This window comes from Mustela erminea, chromosome 8 (assembly GCF_009829155.1).
Source record: "Mustela erminea isolate mMusErm1 chromosome 8, mMusErm1.Pri, whole genome shotgun sequence".
NCBI lineage: Eukaryota > Metazoa > Chordata > Mammalia > Carnivora > Mustelidae > Mustela > Mustela erminea.
In genome coordinates, this window is record NC_045621.1 from 110,520,203 (window position 1) to 110,535,853 (window position 15,651).

Here is a 15,651-nt window from a genome sequence, read left to right on the forward strand (position 1 = left end):
GAGAGGCAGGCAGAGAGGGAAGAAGCAGGCTCCCAGATGAGCACAGAACCTGAGGTGGGGGCTCCATCCCAGGACCCTGAGATCATGACCTGAGCCAAAAGCAGAGGCTTAACCCACTGAGCCATCCAGGTGCCCCGAAACATATAATTCTAATAAACAATCCACTTAAAGACCCATAAATCAAATCTTTTCCTAATATATATAACCTGTTAAATTATATGAATACATGTATTTTTAAAGGGGTTAAGTATAACACCATCTTGAAAATCAATTATTAAAATGTACCCTACAAATACTAAAAATAACATAGAAGGAATGACAGTTGACAAGTCACATTTTGCAACTCCTACTGAAACTACTGACTCGGGCAATGATTACCAATCTGTATTAAAAAACCTTAGATAAATGGTTGAAATGGAACTGGATACTCTTTTTTAAAAAGATTTATTTATTTGAGCGACAGAGGGAGACAGATGGGGGTGAGAGAGAAAACATGAGCACACAAGTGGGGGGGGCAGAGGGAGAGAATCTTCAAGCAGACTCACTGCCCACTGAGAGTGGAGCTGGATGTGGGGCACAAGGCTCATTCTCAACCCCATGAGATCATGACCTGAGCTGAAACCATGAGTTGGACACTTAACTGAGCCACCAAGGAACCCCAGGAACTAGATATTCTTATATGCCATTACTAATAGCTCAGATTACTTTCTGGTCTTCAGAAAAATACAAAACTTTACACTGGAGAAATCCAGATGTCAATCATCCTAATACAACATTCATTCTTCGCATCACTAATAGTGAACCACCAGAAATTGTATGTCTCCTAATCTAATTTAGATATTAGATCTAACTTGGAGTTAATAGGAAATAAGAGGATAAAGGAACAAATTAAACACCACCATGAGGATGCAATCAGAGAAATCTATGAGATGAGATTGTCAATAGAACTAACCTAGACTCTGTCAAATATATGTCATGTAAAAATGTTCTAGATTAAAAAAGAAGTAAGGGACATAACAGTTAAAGGTAATGTGTGATCCTGGACTGGATCCTGGTTTCATTAAAACAGCTACTATGGTTATTTTAAGAGCATTTAGAGAAATCTGAGGATGTACACCTCAGCATTTTTTTAAATGAATTAAAAAATTACATAAAAATAAAAATGAGTTTAAAAATACAAAGATAAATGAAGATACTGAACAAAATTATATTACCCAGCTGTAATTCAAAACTTCCAAAATGTCCTTACAGTTTTACATTTTATAATCAAAGTTCTTGTTTTTCTTTCCTCATCTAAGACTTTAAAGAGAAGATGTCTATTTTCAAATGATGTACTAACTTACCCCTGGCATATATTCCATAAATATGGAAAGTGTTTTTTCCTGGGGATCCCTCAAACAGCCATAATACTGAACAATTCGCTCATGCAGCAAATTTTTCAACAACTGAATTTCACACTCAAGTGCATTTACTTCCTGAAAGACAGAACTCACTGTTAAGTCTTTAAAGCACTGCTAGTAAAAGCAAAACATTTGAACTTCATGGACCATCAAGGTGATCTCATTCTGAAATTTTTACTTCCCAAGGAATAAACATTTTAAAGTCTCTAAACAGTAGCTTTTTTAACAGTCCTTGATGGTATATTAAAGCAAAAATAAATCAGATTAGGAATATGAGCACTTAATGAGAAAAACAATTCACAGTACAAAGTAGATAAATATATCTAATTACAGACTGATTTATTTTGCAAATAATCTGTATGAAGAAAAATAAAAAATTCTACTGTGTTATATTTATTTAGTAAAAATGCTTCTTATAAATGTGACAAAGCAGCTTGTGCAGTGATTCTTACCTTGCTGGTCTCAGGGCTATCAGGGTCAAACTGAACTTGTTTAACTGCCAATTCTCTCCCTGTATCAACATCATAACAGAGGTAGACCCTGCCAAAGGCTCCCTGGCCAAGCAGTTTGCCCAATCTCCAGTTGGTTGGAGCACGAGGCGCTAAAAAAGAACATCATCTTAAAATGAAACAGCCAGACGACACACAAATGGTTAAGGACTAAATGAATAACTGCATTACTGATATCCTTAACTGAATAAGCTTAGACATAATAAGGGAAAATCATGATCATTCTAATTCACAATGATCATCACTTTGAAAATTTTTTGCCTTAGTCAATTTTCTGAGAGTTTGAAGCACCAACAAGTTCATTATCCCCATGTCTTATTTTTTCCAATGAGATTATATTCCTCCCACAATTAAAAATGTAATAGCAGGGGTGCCTGGGTGGCTCAGTGGGTTGAAGCCTCTGCCTTCGGCTCAGGTCAGGATCCCAGGGGCCTGGGATCCAGCCCCACATTGGGCTCTCTGCTCCGCGGGGAGCCTGCTTCCTCCTCTCTTTCTCTGGCTGCCTCTCTGCCTACTTGTGATCTCTGTCAAATAAATAAATAAAATCTTTAAAAAAAAAATGTAATAGCATCTTTCACTCAATCCAGAATACCACTGATTGTCAGATGCACTATTTCTTTTTTTTTTTTTTTTTTTTTTTTTTTTTTTTTTAAATTTTTTTTTTTTTTTTTTTTTAAGATTTTATTTATTAATTTGACAGAGAGAAATCACAAGCAGACGGAGAGGCAGTCAGAGAGAGAGAGAGAGGGAAGCAGGCTCTCTGCTGAGCAGAGAGCCCGATGCGGGACTCGATCCCAGGACTCTGAGATCATGACCTGAGCCGAAGGCAGCGGCTTAACCCACTGAGCCACCCAGGCGCCCCAGATGCACTATTTCTAATCTTTACTGCAGCAATGTTTGTAGTTATTTTTCCATCTGCTTACAATGCAGAAAGCTGGAAAGAGTATCATTCTCATTCTAACAAGAGAAAATCTTGAAAGCAGCCAGAGGGGAGAATAAAGAAAAATACATACACACATAAATATACGTACATAAATTATAAATAAATACAGAAGAATAAAGATAAGAATTACAGCAGACCTTTCCTCAAAAAGCATACAAGTGAGAAGAAAATGGAGAAATAGCTTTAAAGTGCTAACAGGAAAAAAAAAAAAACTGCCCAGCATTCTATACCCAGAAAAAAAAAAATCTTTCAGGAATAAAGGAGAAAAAGACCTTTTTCAAACAAATGAAAGCTGAAAGAATTCATTACCAGCAGAGAAAGGTTAAAGGCAATTCACAAATCACAAGAAAGGTTAAAGGCAATTCTTTTAAGAATTTGATACCTGGTAAAATCCCGGATCTACATAATCTATTATCTATAAACTCCTGGGTCTACAGAAATAAAGTGATGTTCTTTACATCACATCTTTACAGAAATAATGTTCTTCTCTTAATTTTTTTTTTAATTTAAAAGATTTTATTTATATATTTGACAGACAGAAATCACAAGTAGACAGAGAGGCAGACAGAGAGAAAGGAGAAAGCAGGCTTCCTGCTGAGCAGAGAGCCCGATGCGGGGCTCGATTCCAGGAACCTGAGATCATGACCTGAGCTGAAGGCAGAGGCTTTAACCTACTGAGCCACCCAGGCGCCCCTCTTATTTTTAATTACTTCAAAAAATAGCTGTCTAAAGCAAGGTCACAAATGTAAAAGTCAAATATGACAAGACTAGCACAAAAGGGATGAATGTGAAGTATGCAAATACTGCTGCAATAAATACCTTTGAGCACAAATCTTGGTATGCACTACTTACATGATAAAGTCCAAATACTCCATAATCTGGCCTTAATTACCATCATAGTCCTTTACCTATTGTTTCAAGTAAGATATTCTCCACTTTAGCCAAAAATGAACTATTCCCCATTCTCAGAACATGGCATGTCTTCCCGCAGATATTACCTCCTGAACTGGTGAATCCTACTCACATTTAAGATCTAGATTAAATACTGTACTATAATCATTTCTCTATACACCATTCTCCCCAGTAGATTACATCTTAATGGTCATATTTAAATAAATGACAAGTTGGTAACAATTTTACTAACAAAAGAGAAAAGAATCAGCTAAAGTAATTAGCAGTAATACTGTGCTTTTATACCTGATATTCCAACCAACTTTAGAAACATGCTTTTTATCTTTTTTGAGAAGTGTGCCTCACCCTGACACTTTATAATACTATAAAGTTCTGCGGAGGTTCTACTAAACATTCACTGTGCCAATTTCTATTACTTACAGCGGCTGGGTGGGCTGATGTCCATTACAGTCAAAGTAGGATTGTCTATGTCACTTCCCCTTCTTCTTATTCGACTATCATCATACTCTGGGGTAAAGATACTGCTTCCACTGCTAGTACTTAAAGAGTGATCAGTAGGACTGAAACTCACAGGAGACCGGAAGCTGGTCCCCTGGGTCCTTCTAGCTCTTGGAAAAGTTTTACGACCTACAAAATCAAAATATAATTATCTTACAATTTTACTCATGTTCTAACTGAATGTATTTAAAATTTGTACAATACGGTACAAATGTCTGTCTTGTGACTAGACTTGACAAGGCTAAGAAATAGAACTAGCAATGCTTATTTGATTACATGTTTTAAACTTAAGAACAGTATTAAAAAAAAAGAGAAAGAGTAGTATTTTTCTTTTAAAGGTCAAGGAAAATATCCTTAACACTGAATCATGAAGTCAAAAATGAAAATACAAGGTATAAGGAAGAGAAAAGGTAAGGAACAACAACAACAAAAAAAGCAGAAATGAAAAGTGGGGAAAAACAGGATCTGAATATAAATTCAAACAATCTCTTTTGTTAAAACATACACATGCATTCATAAAATCATTGCGCTCCCTTACTTCTGTACAAAAAGAAGAAAAAAATCTACTTTATTCTTATTTCCAATTGTAAGAAAATTAGAAAATTTATAGGTAGCATTTTTTTTTCCTTGAAAGTACAAAGCAAGTATGAATTTCATCATCAAGGAGTAATTTTCTAGTTAATATCATTTTTAATTATACCTTTTCTTTTAAGGGAAAGGTAAGTATTATGAGATAAGGTGGCATAAACCTAAGATGTTATTATAGTTTTAGTTACCTAATTCCTTTAAAAAACTGTTTTCAACAGAAAACTAAATGATTTAGGAACAAATTTCTTTCTAATGGTTTATGGTATTTTAAAATTTCAATTTTATTTTTGAGTCTTTAAGATCCTGTTCTTGTGGTCTAATTGCCAGAAACTTACCATCATTATAATCTTGATGGTGATATGAAACATGATACCTTCTTGGGTATGTTCCTCCTTTTCCAAATTTCTCAAAGATAGGGTTATCATAGTCTATTGAAACATAAGAAAGTTATATGTTAATTTAAAAAGTCCAATATCTCTAATTTTTTAAAAATATTTTATTTATTTATTTGACAGACAGAGATCACAAGTAGGCAGAGAGGAAGGCAGAGAGAGAGGAAGGGAAGCAGGGTCCCCGCCAAGCAGAGAGAGAGCCCAATTCGGGGCTCAATCCCAGGACCCTGGGATCATGACCCAAGCCAAAGGCAGAGGCTTCACCACTTAGCCACCCAGGTGCCCCCAGTATCTCTAATTTTATATAAAAAACACATTTACACATTTTTAATTTTTTTTTTTAAATTCCCCTCTTCCTCCCAGCCAAAACATTGTTTAATGACATAAATATATTTTTTTTAAAGATTTTATTTGTTATTGGACAGAGAGAGATCACAAGGAGGCAGAGAGGCAGGCAGAGAGAGAGGAGGAAGCAGGCTCCCCACTGAGCAGAGAGCCCGACGCGGGGCTCGATCCCAGCACCTTTGATTATGACCTGAGCCGACGGCAGAGGCCCAACCCACTGAGCCACCCAGGCACCCCTAATGACATAAATATTTAAACACACAGAATATGGATAGTCTAACCTGAAAATTCCTGATGATTATCTGGGTAGCTCTGTGCCCTAGGCATTCGTGATTTTGGATAGCTCTCTCTAAAAATAAAAAATGTCACATTAAATGAACAGAAAGTATGTAAATAAGACATTTAAAATATCAGTATCTGTATGTATGTGTGGAAATTATACCTATAAACATACACATAAGAATAAAGGAGCTCAGTTTGAAATGTTAACTGAGAAAAAGAGACTTCTTTTTTAACACTTATTTGGTGCATGGAGGCAAAAGCCTGGCTTTTAAAATTAACCCATAGGGTATAGCAGTAAAAATTTAAGTTTTGGAATTATGGTTGCTGGCAAACACCTGTGTTTCAAATCTAGTTCTACCACTTAACTAGCAGTTGCAGCCTTGCAATACCTATCAACTTACTAAGACTTACCATATCTATAAAAACAGGATAATAATTTCCAACTCATCAAGTGGGTATGTATGATGCATGGTGCTAAGGACAGTGTCTTTAAAATATTAAGTGCTCAATATACAGCTTTACATTATTTTCCTGAATTTCTTAAATGTTTCAATATCTATCTTGAGGTAGACAGGGGCACAGACAAAGGTTTCACATGCACAGGTGAAAGAAAATTAAATGTGTATTCCCATAAAATATTAGTTATATTTTCAGAGTTTGCTCCAAAAAGAAATCCCAGAGGAGAGCAAATAAGTAAAGATTTTTATGGACTCTGTGTGCTACATGTAAACACTGTTTATTGATACCAGGAGAGGAGGAACACCTGTAACAAAAAATTCATAGTTGCAACTTCACCCAGGTTATAATTCTGAACAGCTATTTCACAAAGTACTTAAGTTTTAAATGACAGCTAACATACTGGGCCACAACTACCAAGAAAGTAAGCTACTAATTTGGTCCCAGAATGAACGAAATTATGAACAGGTGAAACAACTCAAGAAACCTCCAAAACTCAAAGTATTTTTTTTTAATTTATTTGAGAGAGAGTATGCACATGTGCACATGCACACATGGAAAAGGTGGGGGTGGGTAACAGATAACCTGAGCCAAATCAAGAATTGGAAGCTCAACCAACTGCACCACCCAGGCATCCCACCAACGGATTTTTAAAAGTAAACTCCATAAATTCTAAGTTTGCATTTAGCTTCAAACATAGAATTATGGTAAGCAGAAATACTCATTATAATCAAGTTTTCATTTTACCTAATAAAGATACTGAGCCCCAGAAGGTTAAGGGATTTGTCCAAACTGTGAAAAAATTCATTTGCCCTAAGTATAGAACAAGTATCAATTACATTCGTGACATATTATATATACACGTTTACCCGTATACAGTAAAAAATAAAAACTACAATCAGTATTACCCATCCAAAGGACTATCAAGTGATGGACAACTTCCTGAGCCAGAATTTTCAGGACTGCTTAAAGACAATGGGTCCAGCATCTAAAAAAATAAAGAGTTCCTCCATGATTCAATGTGATATAACCAGAAGTTACCAGTTTCTTTTAAACAGCTTTATTGTGATATAATTCATATAACATAAAATTCACCCATTTAAAGTGCACAATTTAGTGGTTTTTAGTATACTGCGAGCTGTGCAACTCTCACCAGTATCTGAAAACACTTTCAGTACCCAAAAGACCCCCTATCCAATAGCAGTCACCTCCCCCTGAGTTACTAATTTTTTAATGTTTCAAAAAGTGATCCCTTATAGGTAGGTAACTGCAAAATTTCCTAAGAGAAAAATATTTTCTCTATAGACTATTAGCTAAATAATTAAAAGCTAAGAGATTTCACATAACTTTGCTCACTGAACACTGAACAGCCCCACTCAAACTGAGAATAATGACACCATGACTACTACATAATACTTAAAAATGTTTTACAAAGTTGACAAACCTAAGCTTCACAAAATTAAATATCTGCAGTTTACTGTATCTTTCAAATGTCAAAAATCTGAATGTTAACCCCACAATTACAAACAAATGCTTTCATTTATTTATAGATGAGTAGAGTAAGAAAACCAGCCTTATTCTAGCTTTTTTTATACATGAATGCTCACAGGCTCATGTAACTTAGTTGGCATTTTCCTATGTGTTTTACTATTTTGTTCACTTAAGAGGGAAGATATGGGATGGGAGAAAAGATCACACACTCACACACATACAAAATACCAACCAAATCACACAAATCCTGACAACATCCCTTTAAGTGAAATGAAAAATGTCATCCAACTTTTGCTTACTTGGTCCATACTCTCTGGAATGAACTCTCCTTCACTGTTGATACTGGTGAATGACCCATTCCGGGCAACCTGGTGTAATTCATCTGGAATGTATCCTGGGGGTGGGGAGCTTCTATCTCTACTAGTGGGACCTCAAAGGAAAAAAATTATACAGTTTTATAAATACCAACTGGGAACTAATTTTTGTTTCAATTAAATATGCACACAAGATTTCTGGACTACAGTACCAATAATTTTAGCCACTAAAATTCAGTTTTTATTAAAACTTATCCAAACATTTCTATAAATCTGCAAATGTATTTATACCTTTTAAAATTTCCACCCTACTATAATAATTAACTTCACTGTAATATTTATTTATACTTATTAGATGGTATATTCCTCTAATGGGGCTGATATTATAATAAAGATTTTAAAGATGCCACTGCTTCTGAACTTCCAAGGGTCATTTGTACCTAGATATATGTTACCCTTTAACGGGATTTATGGAAAGCATCATAATGTAGTAGAAAAAATGTGGGCTTTAGACCTGTTTAAATCTCAGTTCTAGTTATTCACCAACTGTATGTCTTTGGTAAAGTTGCCCAATCTCCACCAACCCATTTCCTCAGCTGTCAACACAAGACTAAAGACACAAGTTCTCTTACAGAACAAACCGGTGGTTGCCAAAGGGAAGGTGGGTGTAGGGATAGGTGAAACAGGTGAGGGGAATTAAGAGTACGCTCATCTTGATGAGCACTGAGAAATGTACAGAACTGTTGAATCACCAAATTGTACACCTGAAACTAACATAACACTGTATGTTAATCATACTTTAATTTAAAAAATAGATTAAAAAATACATAAAGCCAGCACTTCGGTTAAACAAACAAAAAAGACTAAATCCTCCTTTGCAAGGGTATTATGGTGGTAAAATCACTCATACTGAACATATGCTCTGCATATTTGGCCCATGATGCTCTTCCTGTTCCCTTTCCTTAATCTTTAGAAACCTAAAGTGTATAAACAACTAACGAATCACTAAACACTACATCAAAAACTAAAGATGTATTGTATGTTGGTTAGCTGAACAGAATAAAAAAAAATTTTTTTTAAAAACCCACAGAAACCTAAAGTGAGATTACTCTTAAATTCCTTAGGCCCTGTTAGAGTATTTTCAAATTGGAATTCTGGCTTTTATTCTGGGATACTTTAAAATTGAGTTTTATGATAAGCCATATTCCTGGCATTTAAATTTCTTCACAGTTCTGAAAATGAGAAAATCTAATGTATTCATCTAACAAATCATATCATTTCTTATGAGACAATAATCTACTTTATTTTTACCTGATTTTATAGAAATAACACTATGTTTATTAACAACTCTCCCCTTTTCTCTGAATATTTTGAAATTAAACTACTAAAGATACAGGAAAGTTATATGAGCATTTAAGTTTTGGTCAGATTTAAAGCAAAAAGGCTTTGCCTTATAAAAAGTGGTCACTGTAAGTATATGTCAGGATTTGTTAGTGAGGAGGAGATAGGGAGAAGGAGAACAAAATGATTGCCAAGGAATGTGCACAGAAAACATAACTTTCTACTTGATTCTGAAATTAGGAACTCAACTCTGAGCCAGAGGTTAACTTAAGCCTTGTAACACCTATGATCACACTGTCCCTAGTATTTTTATTCCTTCCATATACCTTTGGTTATAAAAGAAGATCAATATACTCATTCCTAAAAGGAGATAGGGAAGAAAAACTGTGAAGAAAGTTTCTTCATCTCCTTACTTGATAACCCATCTTTCTTTTCATTTATTTATTTTATTTTTACCCAAGTCTAGTTGATATACAATGTTAAAACAGCTTTAAGGTATACAACATAGTGATCTGACAATTTTAATGCTCGCCACTGGTTAAGTGTAGTTGGCATCTATCACCATATGTTATTACAATAGTATTGACTATATTTCCTACATTGTGCTTTTCACCTCCGTGACTCATTTTATAACTGGAAGTTTGTACCTCTTAATCCCCTTCACCTATTTTGCCCAACTCCCCATTCCCCTGATAAATACTCATTTGTTCTCTGTGTCTAATAGTCTGGTTTTTCGCTTGTTAATTCATTTGTTTTGTTTTTTAGATTCAACATGTAAGTGAAATCAAATGGTATATGTGTTTCTCTGGCTTATTTCACTTGGCATAATACCCGCTAGGTCCATCTGTGTTGCCACAAATGGGATGGTCTCATTTTTTTATGACCCAGTAATATAGCATGTATATATATATATATACACACCACATCTTTATTCATTTATCAATGGACACTTAGGTTGTATCCATATCTTGGCTTATATATAATGCTAAAATAAATACAGGGATGCATATATCTTTTCAAATTAGCTTTTCTTCCAATTTCATCGCATTTCATTTTCTTTACCAAAAGACACAAGAAAAGATGCTCAACATCACTCATCATCAGGGAAATGCAAATCAAGCCACAATGAGATATCACCTCACACCTATTAGAAAGGAACAGAAGATGAATAACGGATTTTGGAGGGTCCCACACACCAATTTAATCTTTTCTTTTGTTATTAACAATCCTCTTCTGTTACTAGTCTTGGATTCCCAACCACATCTCTTATTCTGCCCCCTCTTCTGCTTTCTCCCTCTTACCTGTTTCACCTCCTCTTCTACTTTTCCCTTTCAAATCCATCCCTCACATTTGTTTTCATGCTGTCTTAAATGATCACACTCACTGCCCTATCTGTTAAAAAACATTTACACCAGTGGTTTTTGAGCAATGTAATATTTTTAACATAAAAAATGCAGGTAATTAAGGTTTTATACTAACTGAAGAAGATCCACAGAACTAGGGAGTTTAGAGCTCCTCTGCCTTGACCACACCTCTCTACTAGACCTCCTTCAAAACTGACAATACAGAAAATCCATTGTTTCTTTGTATACTACATGCTTAATCTTAACGATCTATTATTAATGATGAATACTGAATACTAATAAAGCAATAATCTGGAAAATCTCAGCAATTCATTCTGATAGGACTGCAATGACTAAAACTTAGAGAAAGACTTATGAACTTGGTCCATCCATTAATTTCAGTATATTAGAATTACTTCTTTTAATTTCTTCCCTCCAGTTTATTTGTGTAATTAAAACTTCTTTGGGGGCGCCTGGGTGGCTCAGTGGGTTAGGCCACTGCCTTCGGCTCAGGTCATGATCTCAGGGTCCTGGGATCGAGTCCCGCATCGGGCTCTCTGCTCGGCAGGGAGCCTGCTTCCCTCTCTCTCTCTGCCTGCCTCTCCGTCTACTTGTGATCTCTCTCTATCAAATGAATGGATAAAATCTTTAAAAAAAATAATAAAAAAATAAAACCTCTTTGAGGTTTTACTTGGATTTTTAAATATTAAAATACCCTAAGTACATAAAGAAAACAAATATTTAAGTTGGAGACTGCTAATCTTGTAACACTTGATATAACTTTTCAAGGAACATCAGAAACTAGAACACAGTTGAGAAAAATTAGAATACAGATGGTTATGTTTAGGTGTTACGTACATTAAAGGATGGAGAAGAAATTGAGAAACTGCCCATTTTATGGTTCAGACAGTAGCATTCTTACCTATTATAGAAAGTCGCTTTTTCCTCTCTGCTCCAAATACTGTGTTATCTAAATCTTCTAGTGATGGCAATGGTTCTAAATTAGTAGCCTACAAAGGAAAAAGGATGATTAATGCTATTCTTCCCCTTTGGGGCTTCAAACAGAATCCTTTCCCCTACCAAATACAACCCAGATATTCTGTATTATTTATAGGTCTTACCAAATCTATTCTCTGAAATTTTAATTCCAGCATAATCCTTCCTAAATTTTTAGTATTTCTATTAGTTCCAGATGTGACATATATTATACGTATTTATAATTCTGCCTACTTGGTTTTGAGGAGCAAGGATAAGCTATAGCAATTCAGTATTTCATTATACTTAAAAAGAATCAATGATTATAGATTGTAACTATGTTTCATAAACTGACTTTCACAGGCATTAATGCTATAATCCTTACTGAAAGAAATATCAATTCATACCTGTGCACTTCCGTTTATTACAAGTAATATCTTGAGGCTCTTCATATGAATACTACGATCCAGCAGTTCCACAGCTTTGTCCAAGTCATCTTGGGTAGTTAATGGAATTACCAACTAAACAAAAGGAACATAATTTATCATACAACCACCCCACCAGTTCAAGTCCTTTCAGGAGCATCTCTGTTACCATGGAATTACAAATTTCAAAATACCCTGGCTCTGTGAATTGTCAGTGTAATGAAATTCTGAATGAATAAAGGTATTTAGATTATTTCACTCTTCCCATCCTAAATCCCACTAAAATCATAGACTGAATAAGGACAAAAAAAACTTTTTTTGCTTTATTAATTAAATTCTAGAAAACACATTTAAAGATTAATTTTTAATGATATTCCCATAAGGCTGCATTCCAAAACAGCATTAAAGAACACGCAGGAAAAACTATATAAAAGAACTATCTTTCATCTGCACTGATTAAACTCACATTTCTCCCTATAGCAACTATGAATTTGCATTCTCAATTACAGTACTTATCAACATCACAAATACAATGAATCTATAGGGATGCCATGGAGGGGGCCACTATCAATGTATCTGCAATCTACAGTCCACTTGGGGCTCTCATATCTGACCCTGGTGACTTGACCATTAAACTCTAAACAGATAAGCTAAATGGGTCAGCCATCCAAAGTAAACCCTAAATATGGGTATGTGTTTTCACTAGTTCTCTAATGGGTCAGATGTTATAAAGGACAAAAGCAAGGTGCCTAGGTGGCTCAGTGGGTTAAGCACCAGACTCCTGATTTCAGCTCAGGTAATGATCTCAGGGTCCTGGGATCAAGTCCCATGTCAGGTTCCACACTCAGCAGGGAATCTGCTTGGGGATTCTCTTTCCCTCTCCCCATTTTGCCCCCCTTCCCCCACGCACATGCACACATATTCACTTTCTCTCTAAAATAAATAAATCTTTAAAATAAATAAAGGACAAAAGCACCTGAGAAGTCTATGAAAAAACATGCTTATACAACTTAAGAATTAAAACTTTTTTTAAAAAATGTAAACTTAGTTCCTAAAGACAACTATCAATAATCTTCAACTGTATATTCCATCTCATTGAAGGATGGACAGAATAAAAATGAACATATACCATACCTGCTGCCCAGCTCTATTTAAGTACAGTATAGAAGCCTTTCACAAATGTAAAGGCCTAGTTAGTTTGGGGCCTTAACAGTATAAATTCCTTTAGGACAAGGACACTAATAAGTGACACAGAACATGGCAAAGAGCAAACACTTGGTGAATACTGTTCTGTTTAATGGATGTCATAAGGTAAAAGCTTCATCTGTAATCAAACCTATTAGCTGACACGGTATGCATTCTCTGCTGATTTCTTTATGGAAAATAACTCTTATTTTAATAAAGGCTGTCAAATACAAATAATGTGAATTCTGGACTAATGTGAATTCTATTATGCAATCCACTTAAATTTACTTAATGTGTACATGAAATTATAGTCCCAATTTCTTTTTTTAGCTACTTTAGTCATTTTGTACTATTCCAATTTACCCACTAACCAGGCCTTTTTTTCCTCTTTGAGAATTTTTCTCAAATAGAAAATAATAGAAATAATAATAAAAATATAATAATATATAATTAATAATAGAAAAAGAATAATAACTGGTTCACAGAGTAAACATAAAAGGAAAAAGAATATCCTTTCATTTTCCTATCAATTATGAATAATAATATACTCTGTTCCCATCTTTAGTATTCTTTTTAATTATATTTTAAGCACTAGAAAACATTTTAAAGCAATGAAGATTTTTTTCCCAGTTTTTCATTTAAGGGGAAAACCTGACTATTTACTTTAACTACATATTCATTAATAATTGGACTGTTTACTTTTCCAAGATACTTTACTTATGGGGTTAAAGACACTAGTTTAAATCACAGTAACATAAATGATTCTGTTCTTCTTCAGTTTGTTAATGTGATATCTTGGCAATCTGGAGGAGTATGCGGATTGGTTTCTTGGACTACCACCTATGGTTCTGATGTGATCCCTTAGACGTTCTAAGGTCACCTATTACCAATTTTACAATGAGGACTAAGAGTTACGAACAAGTCCCAGCTTCTCTAAATTACATTAAATAAGTCACATGTTTTCTTGCTTAGTGAATTCATTCCAGCCCCATTCCTGAAATCTATTTCCCTCTACCTTAACATTGATATATTGTCCGTTAATATAAATCCTTTCTGGAAACTAAAAATTGAGTCCCAAAAGCCACTAAATAGAACCTAAATTTGAAAGAAGTGATTTGTTTATGTGATTTTACATAGTGAAACATGGTAATAGCCCATAAAGAGGTTTCCCTCAACTCTAACCATCTAAAATGGGAATGATCGGGACGCCTGGGTGGCTCAGTGGGTTAAGCAGCTGCCTTCGGCTGGAGTCATGATCTCAGGGTCCTGGGATTGAGTCCCACATCGGGCTCTCTGCTCCCCAGGGAGCCTGTTCCCTCTCTCTCTCTCTCTCTCTGCCTGCCTCTCCATCTACTTGTGATTTCTCTCTGTCAAATAAATAAATAAAATATTTAAAAAATAAAATAAAATGGGAATGATCTTAGAAAATCCAATTACCTTGCCCGAACACCACACACACACTCACACTCACTCTTTCTCTCTCTCTCCCTTGACACTACTAAATAAAGAGAAGCCCAACTAACAAATCCAACGAATCCCAGCTTACATTTTCACACTGTTTCAATTCTGGCAAGCTACAAGTTTACAGAATAATAGTTATTTCAGAACACAGGGATTTATGCTATACAAGAAAAAAACAGCTACAGAACTGGGATAACAAGCAGTATAAATGAGCTTTTTGCTTGTTGACAGGTCCACAAAACCAAGACTTTATAAGTCCCTCAGCGTTGAAAGACATACATGGAGTCTGTCATGGTTAACTTACAGAAGTCAGTCTCACAGAATCTCTTAATCAAAAGAAATTTTTAAACAACGTAATCTTACCCTAATGTCTCTTCTAATACATTTCTGCCAAGAGGCCACTCATACAGAATGGCAGAACCACTGACCAGAAATCCTTCAGAAAGCATGAGAAAAAAAAACTGAAAATGGAGAAATTTTCCAATTTTTTAGAAAATAGAAGAAGGTTCCTCAAACTACAGATTAGTTAGCTTGATGTCAATCCTCAATAAAACTCAAGAAAAAATTATTTGAAACAAACTGGAAGGAAAAAAAAGAAACAACAATTCTAGGAGCTAGAACAGATACAATATGAACAAATTATGTCAAACTAATCACATTTTTCTTGATAAACCTATTAGACTGGTAGATCAATACAATATTGTAGTCTTAATATATCTTGACATTTTAAAGTTTCCCATGATATAATTTTAGACCAAACAAAAAGAAAAATATAATCTGGTTCCCCTAAA

At 34.8% G+C, this 15,651-nt stretch overlaps 1 protein-coding gene across 1 annotated transcript in view; it reads right to left on the reverse strand.

The window, feature by feature from the left end:
* MAP3K2 (mitogen-activated protein kinase kinase kinase 2) overlaps window positions 1-15,651 on the reverse strand; it is an 85,160-nt gene that overhangs the window by 18,104 nt on the left and 51,405 nt on the right. Inside the window, exons 6-14 of the mRNA XM_032353969.1 lie at window positions 12,197-12,310; window positions 11,737-11,824; window positions 8,116-8,246; window positions 7,234-7,313; window positions 5,869-5,936; window positions 5,186-5,278; window positions 4,185-4,391; window positions 1,853-2,001; window positions 1,344-1,475 (exon numbers count right to left, since the gene is read on the reverse strand). Coding sequence (XP_032209860.1) covers window positions 1,344-1,475; window positions 1,853-2,001; window positions 4,185-4,391; window positions 5,186-5,278; window positions 5,869-5,936; window positions 7,234-7,313; window positions 8,116-8,246; window positions 11,737-11,824; window positions 12,197-12,310 — 1,062 coding nt within the window. The remainder of the gene's footprint in view (window positions 1-1,343; window positions 1,476-1,852; window positions 2,002-4,184; window positions 4,392-5,185; window positions 5,279-5,868; window positions 5,937-7,233; window positions 7,314-8,115; window positions 8,247-11,736; window positions 11,825-12,196; window positions 12,311-15,651) is intronic.